Source organism: Drosophila mojavensis, unplaced genomic scaffold (assembly GCF_018153725.1).
Source record: "Drosophila mojavensis isolate 15081-1352.22 unplaced genomic scaffold, ASM1815372v1 contig_74, whole genome shotgun sequence".
Lineage (NCBI taxonomy): Eukaryota > Metazoa > Arthropoda > Insecta > Diptera > Drosophilidae > Drosophila > Drosophila mojavensis.
Window position 1 is genome coordinate 12405087 of NW_025318899.1, and position 15223 is coordinate 12420309.

A 15223-nucleotide genomic window follows, 5' to 3' on the forward strand; every position below is an offset into this window, starting at 1 on the left:
CCGGCCACTCGACTCCAATCAATTTTCATATTAAAGCCAAATATTTACGATAATACTGAGAGTGGGTAAACAGTGGAAAGGATTCTCTTACCGGTGGCCAGGGATTGCTGTTTGTGCTTGTCGTGCTTTTTCCGCCAGTTCTCATCGCCGTCATCCCCCGAAGTTGTTGACGTCGCAAAATTTCTGTGCTGTTGTTGTTCGACGCCGGGCCAAACGCGCTACGTGAGTGCGAAGAAGAAGAAGACGGCGCCATGAAAAGAAAAATGTTGTTAAATTAACATTAATGAATGCATTACGGGCTTATTGATTGTGGCTGAAATTGGCCATAGATCTTGCGACTGCCTAAGGGCATTAAAGCCCACACGTCTCTCCCACTCTCTCTCTCTCTCTCACTCACTGTCTCTTTTTGTCAATATACATATATTGATTAAAAGGAGAGACAAGTGTGAATCACCTGCCCAAACTGTTTATCGCGTATGTGGCGTGCCAGTTTCAACCAATCCTAATTAAGTTAAAATGCTCCCCAGCGAAATCACGTGCCCTCCATAACAGCTAAGGCTGAGGGAGGGTAAAAGCCACAAAATAAAGGAGCATCATGCGTTGCCTCCAGCTGGAGGCGCAGGTACATCTAGCGCCAGTAAATTGCTGATGTGAGCTGATAGGGGGGAAATGGATAATAACAAGGCATGCAACGCACATTTTCTCTTTTCTCTCTCTCTCTCTCTCTCTATGTCTGTCTCTCCCCTGCTGCTGATTGCGAGCAACGGTGCGTATGAAAAATCTCACGCACACAGCGCAGCAATAACAACTGAAAAGTTTTCTTCTCTTTCTTACCTTATTTTATTTTTCATTTTATTCCAACTCAGCTGGGAATAATGCAGAGAAAAATCGACACTGAAACTGTTTACCTTGCCAGTTTACCACATACACACAGCAATAAGTATATAGGCAACAAAGAGAGTCTAGAACTCACTCGCATGATATCATATGATGTGTCGTCAGGCGTTTAAAGTGGCAATCATTAGAATGATAAACGTAAAAAGTAAGAACATCAAAATAATGACTTTTATCAGAGGATACTCTTTAAATTGGAATTTCCATTTTATTTTGCTGCTTGAATTAACTTCTCAAACATACATACATACATACGTATTCGATGAGTGGTTTTCTAGCCATCTATGGGCATCGATTGGATTGGATTTTGGATTTTGCCCTCGACTGCAATCAAGCGCTTCAATAATTCAACAACTTGAATTGCGCTAGCAGCTGAGTAATTGAAATCTAAATAGTGTATAAATGAGGGGCAAAAGTCGAGCATATACACACACATATATATTTATATAGATATATACTATGTATATATTTTTATATGGAGTGTATTAGAGCTGCAGCAGCTGAGCATAAATCAAATCTCAATTTCTCTACTTTTTTCCTGCTCTGGCATTTATGATTTGTGATTTGTGTTTGACTCTGTCGCTCGAGCTGAGCATTATTGATGAAGAGGCGACATTCCGGGACCAGCTGTATATATGACGGTGCTACAACAATTTGACAGCACGTTCCGAGCGACAACCGGCCGAGGCACATTCAATAAATGATAGATTGAGCGCCGGAGTCAGAGCTCCAAATTGCAAATAAAATGCAAAACTCGGCAAATTGAGTTGCCAAGTGCGGCCAAAACTGTCAGCCAACATTAGAAGTTAACAAATGAAACGTTTCTTGAGGCGCATAAATTTAACAAGCACCGACAGCCCGGCCAAGCCCAGTCGAGCCACCAAACAACCCAAAAGCATGCCACACGCTGTCATTGTTGATTTTTTTGCTGAAGGCAAAAGTTTTTATGATCATCCCAGTAAATTGAAATCACAGGCGCTCGAAATGCGGAAACGCTGCCGTCTGCCAAGCTTATGGCTTTAAACGAAAATGAAAATGAGAATGAGAATGAAAATGAAAATGTTATTTCATAAAGTACACCTGCCGGAGTCCAGGAGAAGTTGATGCCAGCGTACGGCAGCTTAAATTTAATTTGTGCTTAGGGGGCAACTTTAAAGGCCGGAGAAGTCAAAGCACAAAAATGCGCGTTGATGTGGGCGTGACCTAAGCTGCGACATATTGCAGGAGTGGTTTCATATTGTGCAGAACAATGCGGCCACGTGCGCCGCATCTACCACTAAGATGAACTAATTCGGGTCTAAGCAAGCGAAAACAAACAAACAACAGCCAACAGACAACAAACAGGCAACACAACATACGCGCAGCAACGCACAGCAAACGGCGGGGCGGGCAGGCATTAACGACTCAACTGAGCCGAGCTGACAAAAGAGCTTCCACCCAGCAAAGGCTCGGCGAGGGCAACGGGGGATGAGCAGACATGAAAGCAGCTGAATATACACCTGCCAACCTACCTGGGCTACAGAAATAAACAGCACAAGTGCAGTCAGCACACACAGCCAAGCAGATGTTCCTTAAAACTCTTTCGCGACTTTTACTACAAGCTTAAGCAACAAACCAGAAACTATTCACAGACTCGCTCATAATCATAAAAAAACATGCCGACTCATTTCCATTGCATACTTTTAGGCGCCGGCTAAAAACCAGCTTAAACTTCCAGTTGCTGCTTAAGCTTTATGCATTTTCATATTAGCCCAATTGAAGCGCTTTGCTTCTATTAAAACTAAATATTATCTTAGCCAACTTATATATTCAGACAGCTGCAAGAAAACTGCTTTAATAAACATCAACTCGAAGAGCTGAGCAGCCATCAACTCAAGTTGATATTTGGCTTAAAAAATTAAAATACTTTTGATGGCATGGAATCAAAAGTTGGCCCAGCTAAAAGCGACTCGCAATCGTGGAACACACAGCAAGGCAACAAGGCAGCGTGGTATGCAAAGCAGAGGGCTGCAGAATATGAACCCTTTCCAACCCCTTCGCCTTGTGCGAAGTTGGCTTTGTGCCAATTGCCTGGCAACGCTTAACAAAGTCGCGTGTCAAGTGTCGCATGCGGCTCGGCTCGGCTCGACTCGGCTCGAAAGCTGGCCAGGCATACCCTTTCAAGCAGCTGTTAGGGCTGTTAACGCTTTTGATTGCCATTGAAAGCGTAATTAAAGTCAACAAATGGAAAGCATAATTCAACACTTACACAACATAATTGAAGCCATGCCAGGAATATTTACGAGCCATCAAAACAGACACCGCACAATAGAACAGTGAATATGGGCAATAAAAAAAGCGTCAAATTAATGTAATACAATTGACCTTGACTTCCGTTATGTGTCACAGTCAGCCACACCCACAAGTTGGCAAATCATAAACTAGATAATCAGACCAAAGCTAAACAAATAAATATATATATTATATAAGTATATTTAATGAATACAAATAATGACTGTCTCGCTCGATTTCTATAAATATTTAAACTGAAAGCAGGCACCCGCAGCTAAAAAAATAATAATAAATTAGACGCATGAGTTTCAGTTAAATATGTACTAAATAAATATATATATATATATATACACTCAGCGAATCTATAGCTAGTTGGCTATTTATTTGCTCGTTTTTTTGCAATGAGTAAATAGAAATACATTTTCACCGCGTAAACATTTTGGTAGTTGAAAAGCGAGAGAGACCAGAGCAGGTAAACGAGTAAACAAGCAATGGAAAAGCCAGCCAGAAGCTGAAGCAGAGGCAGAGGCAGAGGCTGAGGCTGAGGCTGAACAGCGAACGGCAACGGAGACTATCAAAAATATCAACGAGAATGTCAGAAAAATGTTTTTCGCTCGAGCATAACAAAAAGCCAGATAAAAGCAATGAAATACGAAAGGCAGGCAAACTAAAATTAGTAGCAGATACAGCCAAGCATCCATATGGATGTATTGGCAAATGAAATGAATTTCGGCGAACATATCAAAGGAGAGAAATACAGCAACAACAAAAGAAAGAAATGTGCAAAACGTTTATGCTATTTGTCGTTGCCGCTGTCATAAGTCAGAAATGGGAATAAAACAGCTGCTCGATGGCTGCGATAGATAAAAGGGCCATTTGGACGTTTGCGTTGCGACTTACTAACATGGCCAACACATGGGTCACACACACAGCAAGGCTCTAGTGAAAGTGAACAAAGCTACTTAGCTGACTTTGTCGGCTCTGTTGGCCTGAATCTGTCTGCTGTTTGGGCACTGAGAATATGTTTTATGGCCCAGTTTAGTTTGGGAATGGCGAATGCACCTTATGGGAATTGGGCGAGGCATTTAGCTAAACACATTTGAATTATTGTCTTTGGCAAAGTGGTTAGCCAACTTGGCCAACAATAGACAATGCACGTTGCGTATGTGTATGTGAGTATGTATGTATGTCACGAGACCATTATGTTTTTAGGCAATTAAGGCAAAAATTTACATAGTTTTAGTGGTTCAGGCAATGTAATTCGTGACAGTGGACAAGAATTGTAGAGAAAAGATCAGAGTTTGGCAATGTAGATGAGCAAATGAACCCTATTGAAATTGCAAGTTAATTATATACATAGTTGGTTAATAACAAAACGTGTAGACACACATTGTTGACTCTAAGCTGGGAAAACACTAAAATTCGCCCGGCGGCCAACGTCATAAGCACCAATATCTACATACAGCTGGCCCAGTGCCAAAGGCGAGCAAAAAGTGGCATGTGAAATGGCAGATTGGATGAGCCTCACGAATACACAGGGAATGAGAGGGAGAGCGAGAGCGAGCGCGAGAGCGAGCGCGAGAGCGAGATAGATAGAGTAGCTGACATGGATGTGGAGCTGCCGTCAACAAATTGAGGCATTAAAACAGTCGAGCAATTTAAAGGACGTAAACGGACGCCCGTTAGCTGAGCCAAGCATAAACTCCGGATGCGCCAAGTGCGTGCCAAGTTACAGGCTGTAATAACAGAAATGGCGCAGATATTCCACTCTATCCTAGAGGCAATTGAAGCAGCATCGTAGAACCAGCTGAGTAATTGCATTAATCATTTAAACAAACTACGCAATGCACATTGCGATTCATTAAGCTTCCGATGAAAACAAAAGCACATTCCGACTAGAAATTATAGAATAATAATGAATAATTTCTCGCATAAATAAATGCAGAGGCCAGATTGTGCATATAAAGTTTTAATAATTTATTTTGCATAGCAAACGAGCAAAAGGAAAGAACGAAAGACGAACGTATACAAGATGCAAAGAAAACAGGACTAAAGCCAGCTGCCAGCTGCCAGCGCCTTGAACAGCTGCACGAAAAATATTCGGAGCTTGCCACACAAAAAAAAAGGAGAAAAAAATGTAGGTCTTACATCAAGACAGATCCTTTGACTCTTGAGCATGTCCTTGTCTGCACGTGTGTGTGTGTGTGTCCTTTTTTTTTTGCATGCGCTTTTTTGGAAACTGCGAGTCAAGGCGTCAACTATAAAGGCACGAACTAACTTTAATTTGCTTACAATTAGATAGGAGCATAGCATTAGGCAAATTCAGAGCCTTGAATAGAGCGCAGCGAGACAGGACACGCCTAGCTCGCCTTGCTTCACAGCGTAAAAACCAAAAAAAAAAAAAAAAAAAAGAAGAAAAGCGAGGCGTGTCAGCTGAAAACGCCAGCACAACTGAAACGTGGCTGCGTTAAGTGGCTCACAAGCTGTGCCAGCTCCTACGGACAGGACATGCAAACGACATAATTCAGGGAGTTTATAGTAATAAGCCAGCCCGCAACAGCGAGTTTGAGAGCAAAGTCGAATGCAGCACATTTTAATGCTCTAACTAGATATATTTATTGAAAATACAATATTTACAAGAAATACAAATATTTTTATTTACTTTTTTTGTGATTCTCAGTCAATATATTTTCCATGACTCAATATAAAATGTATATAAATATTTTAAAATTATTTAATTTATATCAGACACCTTTTACATCTATAAATTACAATAAACAACATTCGTAATTAACATAGTTTCATAGTACGTAAATAAAAATTATTAATAATTGTTTTAAACTTTTGTTCGCTAAAAAATTCGCTCGAGATTTTTCCATTTTGAAAAATATGCTCAGTGCGTAAAATTGGTGCCAAGAATAGATATTTATATCATGAATGATTTATAATCTTGATTGGATTTTCAGAAACTTAATGTCTATATATTTTTTAAGATTTTTTATATGACATACTTGTGCACAGATTACTGAATGTTCCAAATGATCTAACCTTTAACGAATATACGCATAGAAATATATTTTAAATATATTTTAACAATAGTTAATGAACTACAGCAATAAAATTTAATATTTATTATTTTGTGTCTATTATTTTCAGGAATGAATTAACTGGTAATTTAATTTCTTCAACACATTTTTAGTACTTTAAAATTAACTCCACATTAAATTAAATTAAAATCCACCAAGTACCATCACACCACACATCCACACATATCCCACTAGTTAGCACCCAATTAAGACTCTCAGCCTAGTCGACTACCTTTTTGCATGTACTCAGCCACAACTCACCAAAAAATATATATAATCCTAAGCAATTTATGTAGCTCATTTTGTGCCAAGTTGCTCTAGGAGTGAAACATTTGCATATAATAGGAAAATTTGCACTCGTGGCACAGGGAAACTGAAGCTGAAGCTGACAGGGCAACTGGCAACTGGGACTTGAGCTGGGAGAGTTGGCAGCTGAGATGAAGCAGCTTCTTCGGTAGCTGTGCTGTGACCAGGCACTCAACACACACACAGCATAGACAAGCAAAGGGGGTGGGCGTAGTCTTAGACACGCCCTGAATTATTAACAGGCTTTTTATGCAGTTAGCTTGGGGTTTTTCTTTGTGGCTTTTGTTGTTGCTGAGCTTTTTAAATGCTTGGAAATTTATGCAAAGATTTTGGGTGAACAACTCTCATTCACTCACTCACGCTCTCCTCTCTCTCACACACTCTTTCTCTCTCTTTGATTAGGGTCACTCGCGTAGCGCTTACAATCTAAATATTTACTATATAAATTAGAGCGCCAGCTTCAAGTGCCACTCAACAGGGTGTTTGATGTTGTTGTTGTTGTTTGTTGTTTGGCCAACGCATTATCAACAAGCAGAACCAATAAATTTAGTTTAAATCTGTGCCCAAGTTCAGCAAATTTTCTTGAACAGTCCAAAGGCAGCGACCCTTAATGGATGACCCATTTGCGGGCCAGCAGCATAATTTATGCATAGCATTAAAATGTTTTATGTGGACTGGCTGCAAATTCAATTGTGATGAATTCATGAGCGAAAAATATTTGCATTAGCTAAACGCCCAACATTTGTCTGCTGATAGGAGTTATCAAGCGTGCCTGATAAGCAAAACTTAACTGACAAACTTTTTACAGTTTTGCGGGCACTGCATTTTACTGGTGCGTAGCTATCAGCTGCTCGTAACATTGCAGTTAGTTCAACATGTGTTTTTACGGCTGCATGTGGCCAGAATAACAACCAGAAAGCAAGGGGCAAGAAGCGAAGAGCAAGTCAAAACAAAGCAAGTGGTTAAAGCAATATAGTCTTTGGGGTGAGAATCGTGCAATAAAATCGCCATATCATGCTGCCGTTTAAACTCCCACGCAGCAGCTGGGGTGGGAGTGGCAGTAGAGAGTGGGTGGGCTATGGGTGGTGGTCTGTTAGTACAGTAAAAGTCAAGAGTATAACAATAGCACGCAAGGCTAAACTGAGCCAAACCAATTGGCCGACAGGTAAATTGAAATGGCAGATATATACACAGCACACGCACACAACCACACCTATATAAACAGTGATAGTTAAAGTTATATATACATTCTTATATAGCCACACTTGACATTTGCTGATGAAGCGCGACAAGCTCTAATGATCATTTAAATGCCAGAGAAATGGATTAGAAGCGACTCCAGTAGGCCGTAGGCTCCTCGGCAAATTGTGTTTGAGTTAATTAGGAGCGTATGCCAAAGACTGCAGCGATAACAAAATCCTGCCCTCTCAGCACACACAAAACTATTGCGCACATATGCAAATAACTTGCAGCTGCTTTCGCTGCGTTTGGCCTTGGTTTGGCGCTGCTTGTATTTTTAGCTGGCTGAAAGATTTTGGCGCTCTGATAAATGTGGGAAAACGTGCACAAGCTTTCCAGTTAACTGTTTGAGGCCAGGCTGGCTAGCTGAATGCCCAGGAGAGCTCTCGAAATGGGGGCAGCTAGGATAAGTCGTATAAAATGCAGATTTGCTGCGGTGGCTGTTTGTGAATGGGTTAAGCCAAATGGCTTTTCGGGGCGCTGGCAGGTGAATGAAGTATATTTGCACTCAACCCTTTGCTTTCCACTTTAAGTTTGTCCATTAAAACAGAAAAGTTGCAGATCCAAACAAAGCAGCGCTGCAGATTATAAAACGTTGCACTCCAACTGCAGTCCAGAATTTGTTAATTGTCCAACTAACGGCAATTGGCTGAAATGTGCAAGTTACGGGCAAACTTTAAGTGGTCCGCAAACATCCATGGCTCATTTGTGCAGAAAAGTTGAAAAAAAAAACCGAACTTTGGAGCGGATTTGAGCTGAAAGATAAAGAGTTGGAGAAGCTAACCAATGAAAGTGACAATAGTTAAATATTTGCTAGAGAGAGAGAGAGAGAGAGAGAGAGAGAGAGAGAGAGAGAGAGAGAGAGAGAGAGAGAGAGAAGGCAAGAGTTGAGCTAAAACTCTTATCTGGCATAGTTGAAAGCATAAGAGATAGCATGTGCACTGCTCACTTCATGAAAAGGGTATATTCGATATGTATTTATTATATCAACATTGATAAGTCGTTCACTAAAGAAAATATTTAAAACTATTTTTAAACACTCCCTATCTACGTTCAATATGTAAGCAGTGTATTGTGCAGTCGATTATAGCCCACAGCAATTATTTGACTTGCTTTGATTTACTTCCCCAATAAAAAGCAAACCGTAAATATCATAAATGATAATGAACCTTATCGTGCCACTTGAAAGGGCAGCCAGCGATAGCTGACGCGCTAAGAGACGTGGGACTATTGCTAAGACACACTTGAGATAGTAGAATAAACATATATATGTATATACATATACTTATTTACTTGAGATGTAAACTTTGGCAGTGCATAGTATTTGTAAATATATTTATATGTTAGCTGACGCTTATACATATCTCATAATATATTGAAATATATAAAAATGTAATATATTTTTCTAAAAGTATTAATATTAACTATTGCCAAAGCTTTCATCTCAAGTATTATACACAAGCCTAAACAAAACAATGAAGATTAATACATATATTAGCTGATAATTACGACAATATCAACTACACAGTATACAAGTATCTAGGCCGCTTGTGTGGCATGTTTTAATAGGTCTAAATTGCTTTTGAGTGTCATTCGTTGAACGCGCGCGTAGACAAAATTTAAAGTGCAATTGAAAATTAATCAATAAAAGCGGTTGCTTTGCTCGCTGAATAATGTGTGCATAAATATGTCTGTTGCCTGGCTTTTATTGTTGTTCGGCTATGTGTGCGACAGGATAGCTGGCAGGATACTCTGCCACGCTGCGGCTGCAGAAGTCGCTGTATGACCGTGCCTTAATCAAATATCAATTGCATTTGTTTGGCTTCATATCGAAAAGTTTATTTACAGCATTGGCCCGAAAATAATTGTTGGCCGAAACACATCTGCCACGCCCCAACGCCCAGTGTCGGCAACAAGGAAAAACAAATGGAGAAATCGCAGCCAATGCAATGCATACAGCACAACAAAATCCGTGCTAACGGGCTAACGGAATAGCCCGGCCCGGATGCAAGCATTTCGGAGAGCTGAGCCCGGTCCGGGTCGAGTCGAGTCCAACGCACATTTTCTGTTGTGCGGCAGACCGAATGGCGCCAATAAAACTTTTTCAAACATAAATATGGCGAGTATCTGAGGGGGTTGGAGTAGAGGAGGTGTCAGCTAAAATAACGAGCAAGAAAACAAGCTTTAGTTACAATTTGAAACAAAGCCCCGAGTGTAAGAGAATTTGGAGATGAAAAGTAGAGCAAGAACGTGCCAAACTAAAAATTATGACAGGCCAACACAGAGACGGAACGAGGATGAGAGCGAAGTATTTGGTGACACTCTGTGCACCCTGCGCCTCCTCAATCTATGTGTGTGTGTGGGTGGGGTTTGTTCAGTGCAATCAATGCAGTTGTTGTTGTCGAGTTCGTTTTGTTGACTTTAATCAGCCTCTCTCAGATGCAAATTAAGTGCCAAGAACAACAACAATATGTGTCGGAGCACAAGAAAAACACCATATAATGCAAATAATGTGCCGTTATATCTCTCGCGAGTATCAAATAATGTTGACAGGGTACCCGATCGACCGACCGACCGCCCCCTAAAGCTCTCAGTCCTCGACCCGCCCAGCTGTTCTGCTGATAAAACTTTTTTTTTTTTGTTTGTTTCTTTTTACAGCTCTGTGTGACATTTTTTTGTCAACATTTTTGTATTGTTTGGGTTGTATTTGCCGTCGCGACTCCCGCTCGCATTTACATAGGCAAGACAAATAAAAGTTCAGCTCTCCCTCAATCTCTCTCTTGTATCTTTTCGCTCTGCTTTTGTGTCTGTCTACGTCTGTTTGAACGAACGAATAACGATGAATTTTATCATTTCGTATGCAAATCGCGTTTGCCATAAAAGACCATGTTATGGACAGTGTGCGTAAATAATTTTGTTTGTTGCTCACTCCCGTTTCCCGCGCCTTTCGCTGCGTGGGCCGTTAAATGTATCACCTGAGACTGGGTTGCTGATAAAGCTGTCACTTCTCTTGAAAAGCCGGTGCCAAGAACCGAAAATGAAAATGCTGATAGGGGGTGAGCCCTAAAATGATTCATTAAACAACAAGTTCGAGTGAGTAGCACGAATTAGAGGGTCAGAGAGAGAGAGAGAGAGAGAGAGCAAGAGTGATTAAGAAAAAATCGCATTCACACAGTTTGACATTCACTGAACAGAGCGCTTACAAATCGAAAATCTGATCGCTCTCAATGTCAAATAAATGCAAAAACAAACACAGCGTAAGTATTACAGGCTGTTAGCTCACACACACGCATACACTCCCATATACAGATGTTGCTTAACATTGCCCGCTTGCGCCATGTGGCTCAATGTGAGCGAACTTCAATTGAAGTTTCGGGCAAAAACAACAAAGACAAAGAGAGAGAGAGGGAGAGGGAGAGCAACTGAGCATAGTGATGGGAGAGCTTGGAAGTTGGCGATGCGGCTTCCAAGTGTGCAAAAGCAAATAACAAAAACAAAAGAAAGCATGTAAAAAGAATAGCAAAGAATATAACATAATAGAATGTATCCATACAGCTTTATGTATGGAATGTACGAATGTATATGTATGTACATATGTATATAGTATACGTTATATATAAGTGTATTGTTATTGTGTTAGCATGTTTCTACTTTCGCATAAATTTTAATAATTTAAATGTGCACACACGAACGTTTTCAAACTCACGCATGTTGTATAATATATGCACATACATACATATGTATAATGTAAATATGTGTATATATGCTCAAATATACATATGCACCCATACATACATATGTACATTTTTGTCGCTGCCGGCAGCGAAGTCAAAGAACAAGTGTGTGTATTTTTATAATTTCGAATAGTGGCCGGCAGACAACAGCTGCTCTCCCGGAGCGCCACGAGTCACACGCACGTGTGGGCGTATGGGTGTATGTGTGTATGGCTGTATGGGTGTGTGTATATATTTATAGGACGTTTCACTTACCAGTGTTGCAAAAGTCGCAGTCACCGGCCTCATACGCCGGCCGCAGCGCTCGAACGGGCGCACATTGGAACGACTCAACAGGAGCTGACTAATGTTGCCCAGTAAGATGAGGCCGTGCCTGGACATGCTGGGACGGCTCGAGCTGGAGTTGCAGTTGGAGCTGAAGCTGGAGCTGGAACTGGTGCTAGTGCCAAACTTGGAACTTGCCACGCGAGATCACAGCAACAACAACAACAAAACAATTCACTGACTATTATTCACGAGAGCAGGAAACGAGGCGCTGCTGCAATGACGAGGGCTGAGGTGGCGAATGGGTGGAAGAGGGAGACAGAAGCAATGAGTAAGATCTACTGCTACTATCTCCGTTCTTGCTATTGTCGCTGTTATTATTATTATTATTGCTGTTGTTGCTGTATTTTCACTTAGCTCTGATCAGAGTTGGCGCTGCTTGAAACTTCATTTAAAATTGCTTTAAGAACTCAAAAGATATTTGCAATTTGGACATTCGAAAATTTAGATCTGCAACTATTTAAGTTTGGATTGTAAAGATCACAACTGCATTTGCTGTAAATAAATAAAAGAAAACAATAGTTCCGAAATTTTCGAAACGTCGCCTAAACAAAAAAAAAAAGAAAAAAAAAAAGATTTGGCTGCTTTGACTTTTTAAATCCGACTGATAGAAATTTAGTTATTATGTTTATGTTAAACAAAATGCAACAGTGCCACAACAACAGTAACAGTAACAGAAACAACAGCAGCAACAAAACCGAAACAACAACAGCAACAACAACAAGAACAACAAAGGCGACGCGCAAAAAGTTGGAAAGATGAGAATCAGACAATGAGGCAAAGGGTAAGAATTTACCGGTTTTAACTTTTTTTTTGTTTTTTTTTTTCTTTTGGGTGTTTGCTGTTTTCACTAAGAAACTAGACGCGGCACATGTTTCGCACAGAAGAGAGAGATAGGATGATTAAATATGCTTTAGCTATTGATATTAACTGCGTTATATGTATTTTTATCTTTTGTATTATAAATATTAAATTAAGCTCGAGCTGCGGCTTTGCCGATAATTTTGCTTCGCACTTTGCACTCGACTCTGGCATTGACTTTGGCAGCGACGTCACTCTACGGCACTCGTGATGGTGGCGGCGGCTTTTTTCTATTGCTACACGGTGTCTATTATTTAATTGAAATTCTAAATTTATAAAGCTTAGGCTCTAACGAAAGCAGCCGCAATTCGCCAAACGAAGTAGCCGAACCGCGCGCGTGAAAGAATGATAACAGACTGCTGTTAATCAGGCAGTTAGACCCCCTTTGGCGCAATCGCATGCTGGCAGTTCGAAAGTTCGACAACAGCTGAGCTGCCTGGGCAGACAATCGGTGCCGGCTGGTATGCACACACAGGTTTCGATAGAAACTTTTATATAAGAAATATAAATTTTTTTAACAGAAAGTTTAGCATAACACTACGCTAGGTGGCTGGCTGTTAAATAACAGTCTTCGTTGTGTATTTTCGTTAAATGTAAACTAAAATTTACCGATATGGCAAGGCCAAATTGAGCGAATACACTGTACTGGTTTGTGTACTGGCTAAGCAGGGTGATTACGGATAAGTTGATCTGGCGCCAATTTTTGAATAAATAAAAACACAAAGTGCATTTAAATTTTTGCTTTTATTATTGTCGCATTACGAATCTAAACTTTTAACTAGTTTATATATATTTATATATATATCCAACTATACAATATATATACTATATATAGAGCTTTGCTTAGTGCTTTAAACATAAAACTAGAAAGGTTTCATTTAAGCATTTTCCTTGTCGTTCGCTGCGTTCGCTTAAAAACATTTACAATACGCACTTAAAACAAATAGCAGCCTTATTCAAATATATATATATATCTATATCTATATATGTAACATAGGTATAGCACTCGTAACTGTAAAGACGGGCTTCACAGTTTTGGCATGGATTAAAATTGTTAATCAAATATAGTATACAAATTGTTGAAAACATAAATATTTATAGAGTTCAGCTATTAATATTTCTGCAATTGTTGTTGTTGTGTGTGTTTGGAGTCTTTGATAAGTGAGTTGACAACAAAATTGTTCTGAGGTATTAACGAAATGAATCAAGTCGCAGTTAATTGGGCGCATAATTACCGTTACAAACGTTTGCGTAATTGGCTCTGATTTTTATGGGTTTTACACACATTTCCTCTCTCTCCCTGTCTTATGTTTTAATAATTAATGTTTTTTTTTTTGTTTGTAATTTTTTCTTTGTCTGTTTTTTTCTAGCATAATATTTTTGAACAACTAACAAAGCGCATGAAATGCATTTATGCATTTATTCATGATGCTTTTCTGCTATAGATTACAATGCGCTGGCAGCCGAGACACACACACACACACATAAATACACTCATGCACAGATTCCATTATAGTATTTACACAATTACGCACACCTATACAACACACACACGCACACAGACACACACATGCGCTAGTTAACTGTTTTTGCATTCAGCTGCCAACTGCAGCGACATCATTAAATTGCAACAACAACGACAACAAGCTAGATTTATGCATATTCAAAGTAGCTAATTATGTTTTCTTTTTTGTTCTTTTCGCTCTGTTGTTGTTTTTGTGCTCGCTGTCGCTGTCGCTGCCTCTGCCTCTGCCGCTGCTTCTCTCACTGCTGCCAGCACGCATAGTTCCAGGCGCTGCCGCTGCCGCCGTCAGCTGTAGCCAGTGCAACTGTTTCCTGAGTTTCGCACGCATTTTGCGATATTTGTTGCCGCCAATGCCAATTCCTAGACCAATTCCAAGTTCGACTGCGCCAATGGCCACGCCTTCAAACAGCTGCTATCACGTGCCCGTCGACAAATCATCCTTGAGCCACTGGGGTATGGGACGTGAGCCGAGCTTCTTCAGCAGCTTTACCAGCGCCGTATTGTGGTTCAGATAGTAGCTAAAAAGGGTGAGAGAAAAAGGGAGAGCATGAGTTAAGCAGTGCATAAGCAAAGACAACTTTCGAGTTCGAATTCGCATTTGCATAACAGATGTAACGGCTGAGCCAGCTGCGGTTCACTGGAACTTGTTGATTGTTCACGAAGATTCAAATTTCAAATTCGAAATGAGTTTATGAATTTCAGTTATGTATGGCCAAAGTAATGCGAATTTAAGGTATAGTAATAATTCCTTGTCAGCTCTGGGCAGATGTTGAATATTTCTCTGTCATTCGAGACGAGCTACATCATGCACTAGTGCCACATCATCTGTCAGTCTAATGAACTCCCTAAGCTGCTGCTTCAGCTGCTGCTGTTGCTTGAAGTGCTTCGGGTTTCCTTTTCATATTTGATGCTCCGTTCATTGTGATGTCTAATAAAAGTGGCTCGTTTAGCCGCCTGCTCGAATCACTGAATATAAAAAGGGC

General features: G+C 40.3%; 2 protein-coding genes across 5 annotated transcripts in view; both read right to left on the reverse strand.

Annotated features, from left to right (window-relative positions):
• The window catches only part of LOC6582222 (calcium uniporter protein, mitochondrial), a 44418-nt gene extending 31334 nt beyond the window's left edge, over nt 1-13084 (reverse strand). Inside the window, exons 1-3 of one of the 3 annotated variants that reach the window (XM_015162344.3) lie at nt 12651-13084; nt 11786-12083; nt 92-218 (exon numbers count right to left, since the gene is read on the reverse strand). In XM_015162344.3, coding sequence (XP_015017830.1) covers nt 92-218; nt 11786-11911 — 253 coding nt within the window. In that variant the 5' untranslated portion in view covers nt 11912-12083; nt 12651-13084. Of the gene's footprint in view, nt 1-91; nt 219-11785; nt 12470-12650 lie in introns of those variants that run through there. The other 2 variants (XM_015162343.3, XM_015162342.3) reach the window with 2 other exon arrangements.
• A 360-nt stretch (nt 13085-13444) lies between these two features.
• LOC6582225 (bifunctional heparan sulfate N-deacetylase/N-sulfotransferase) overlaps nt 13445-15223 on the reverse strand; it is a 53921-nt gene continuing 52142 nt past the window's right edge. For both annotated transcript variants that reach the window (XM_015162345.3, XM_002007893.4), the window contains exon 6: nt 13445-14758. In XM_015162345.3, the coding sequence (XP_015017831.1) occupies nt 14656-14758 (103 nt within the window). In that variant the 3' untranslated portion in view covers nt 13445-14655. The remainder of the gene's footprint in view (nt 14759-15223) is intronic.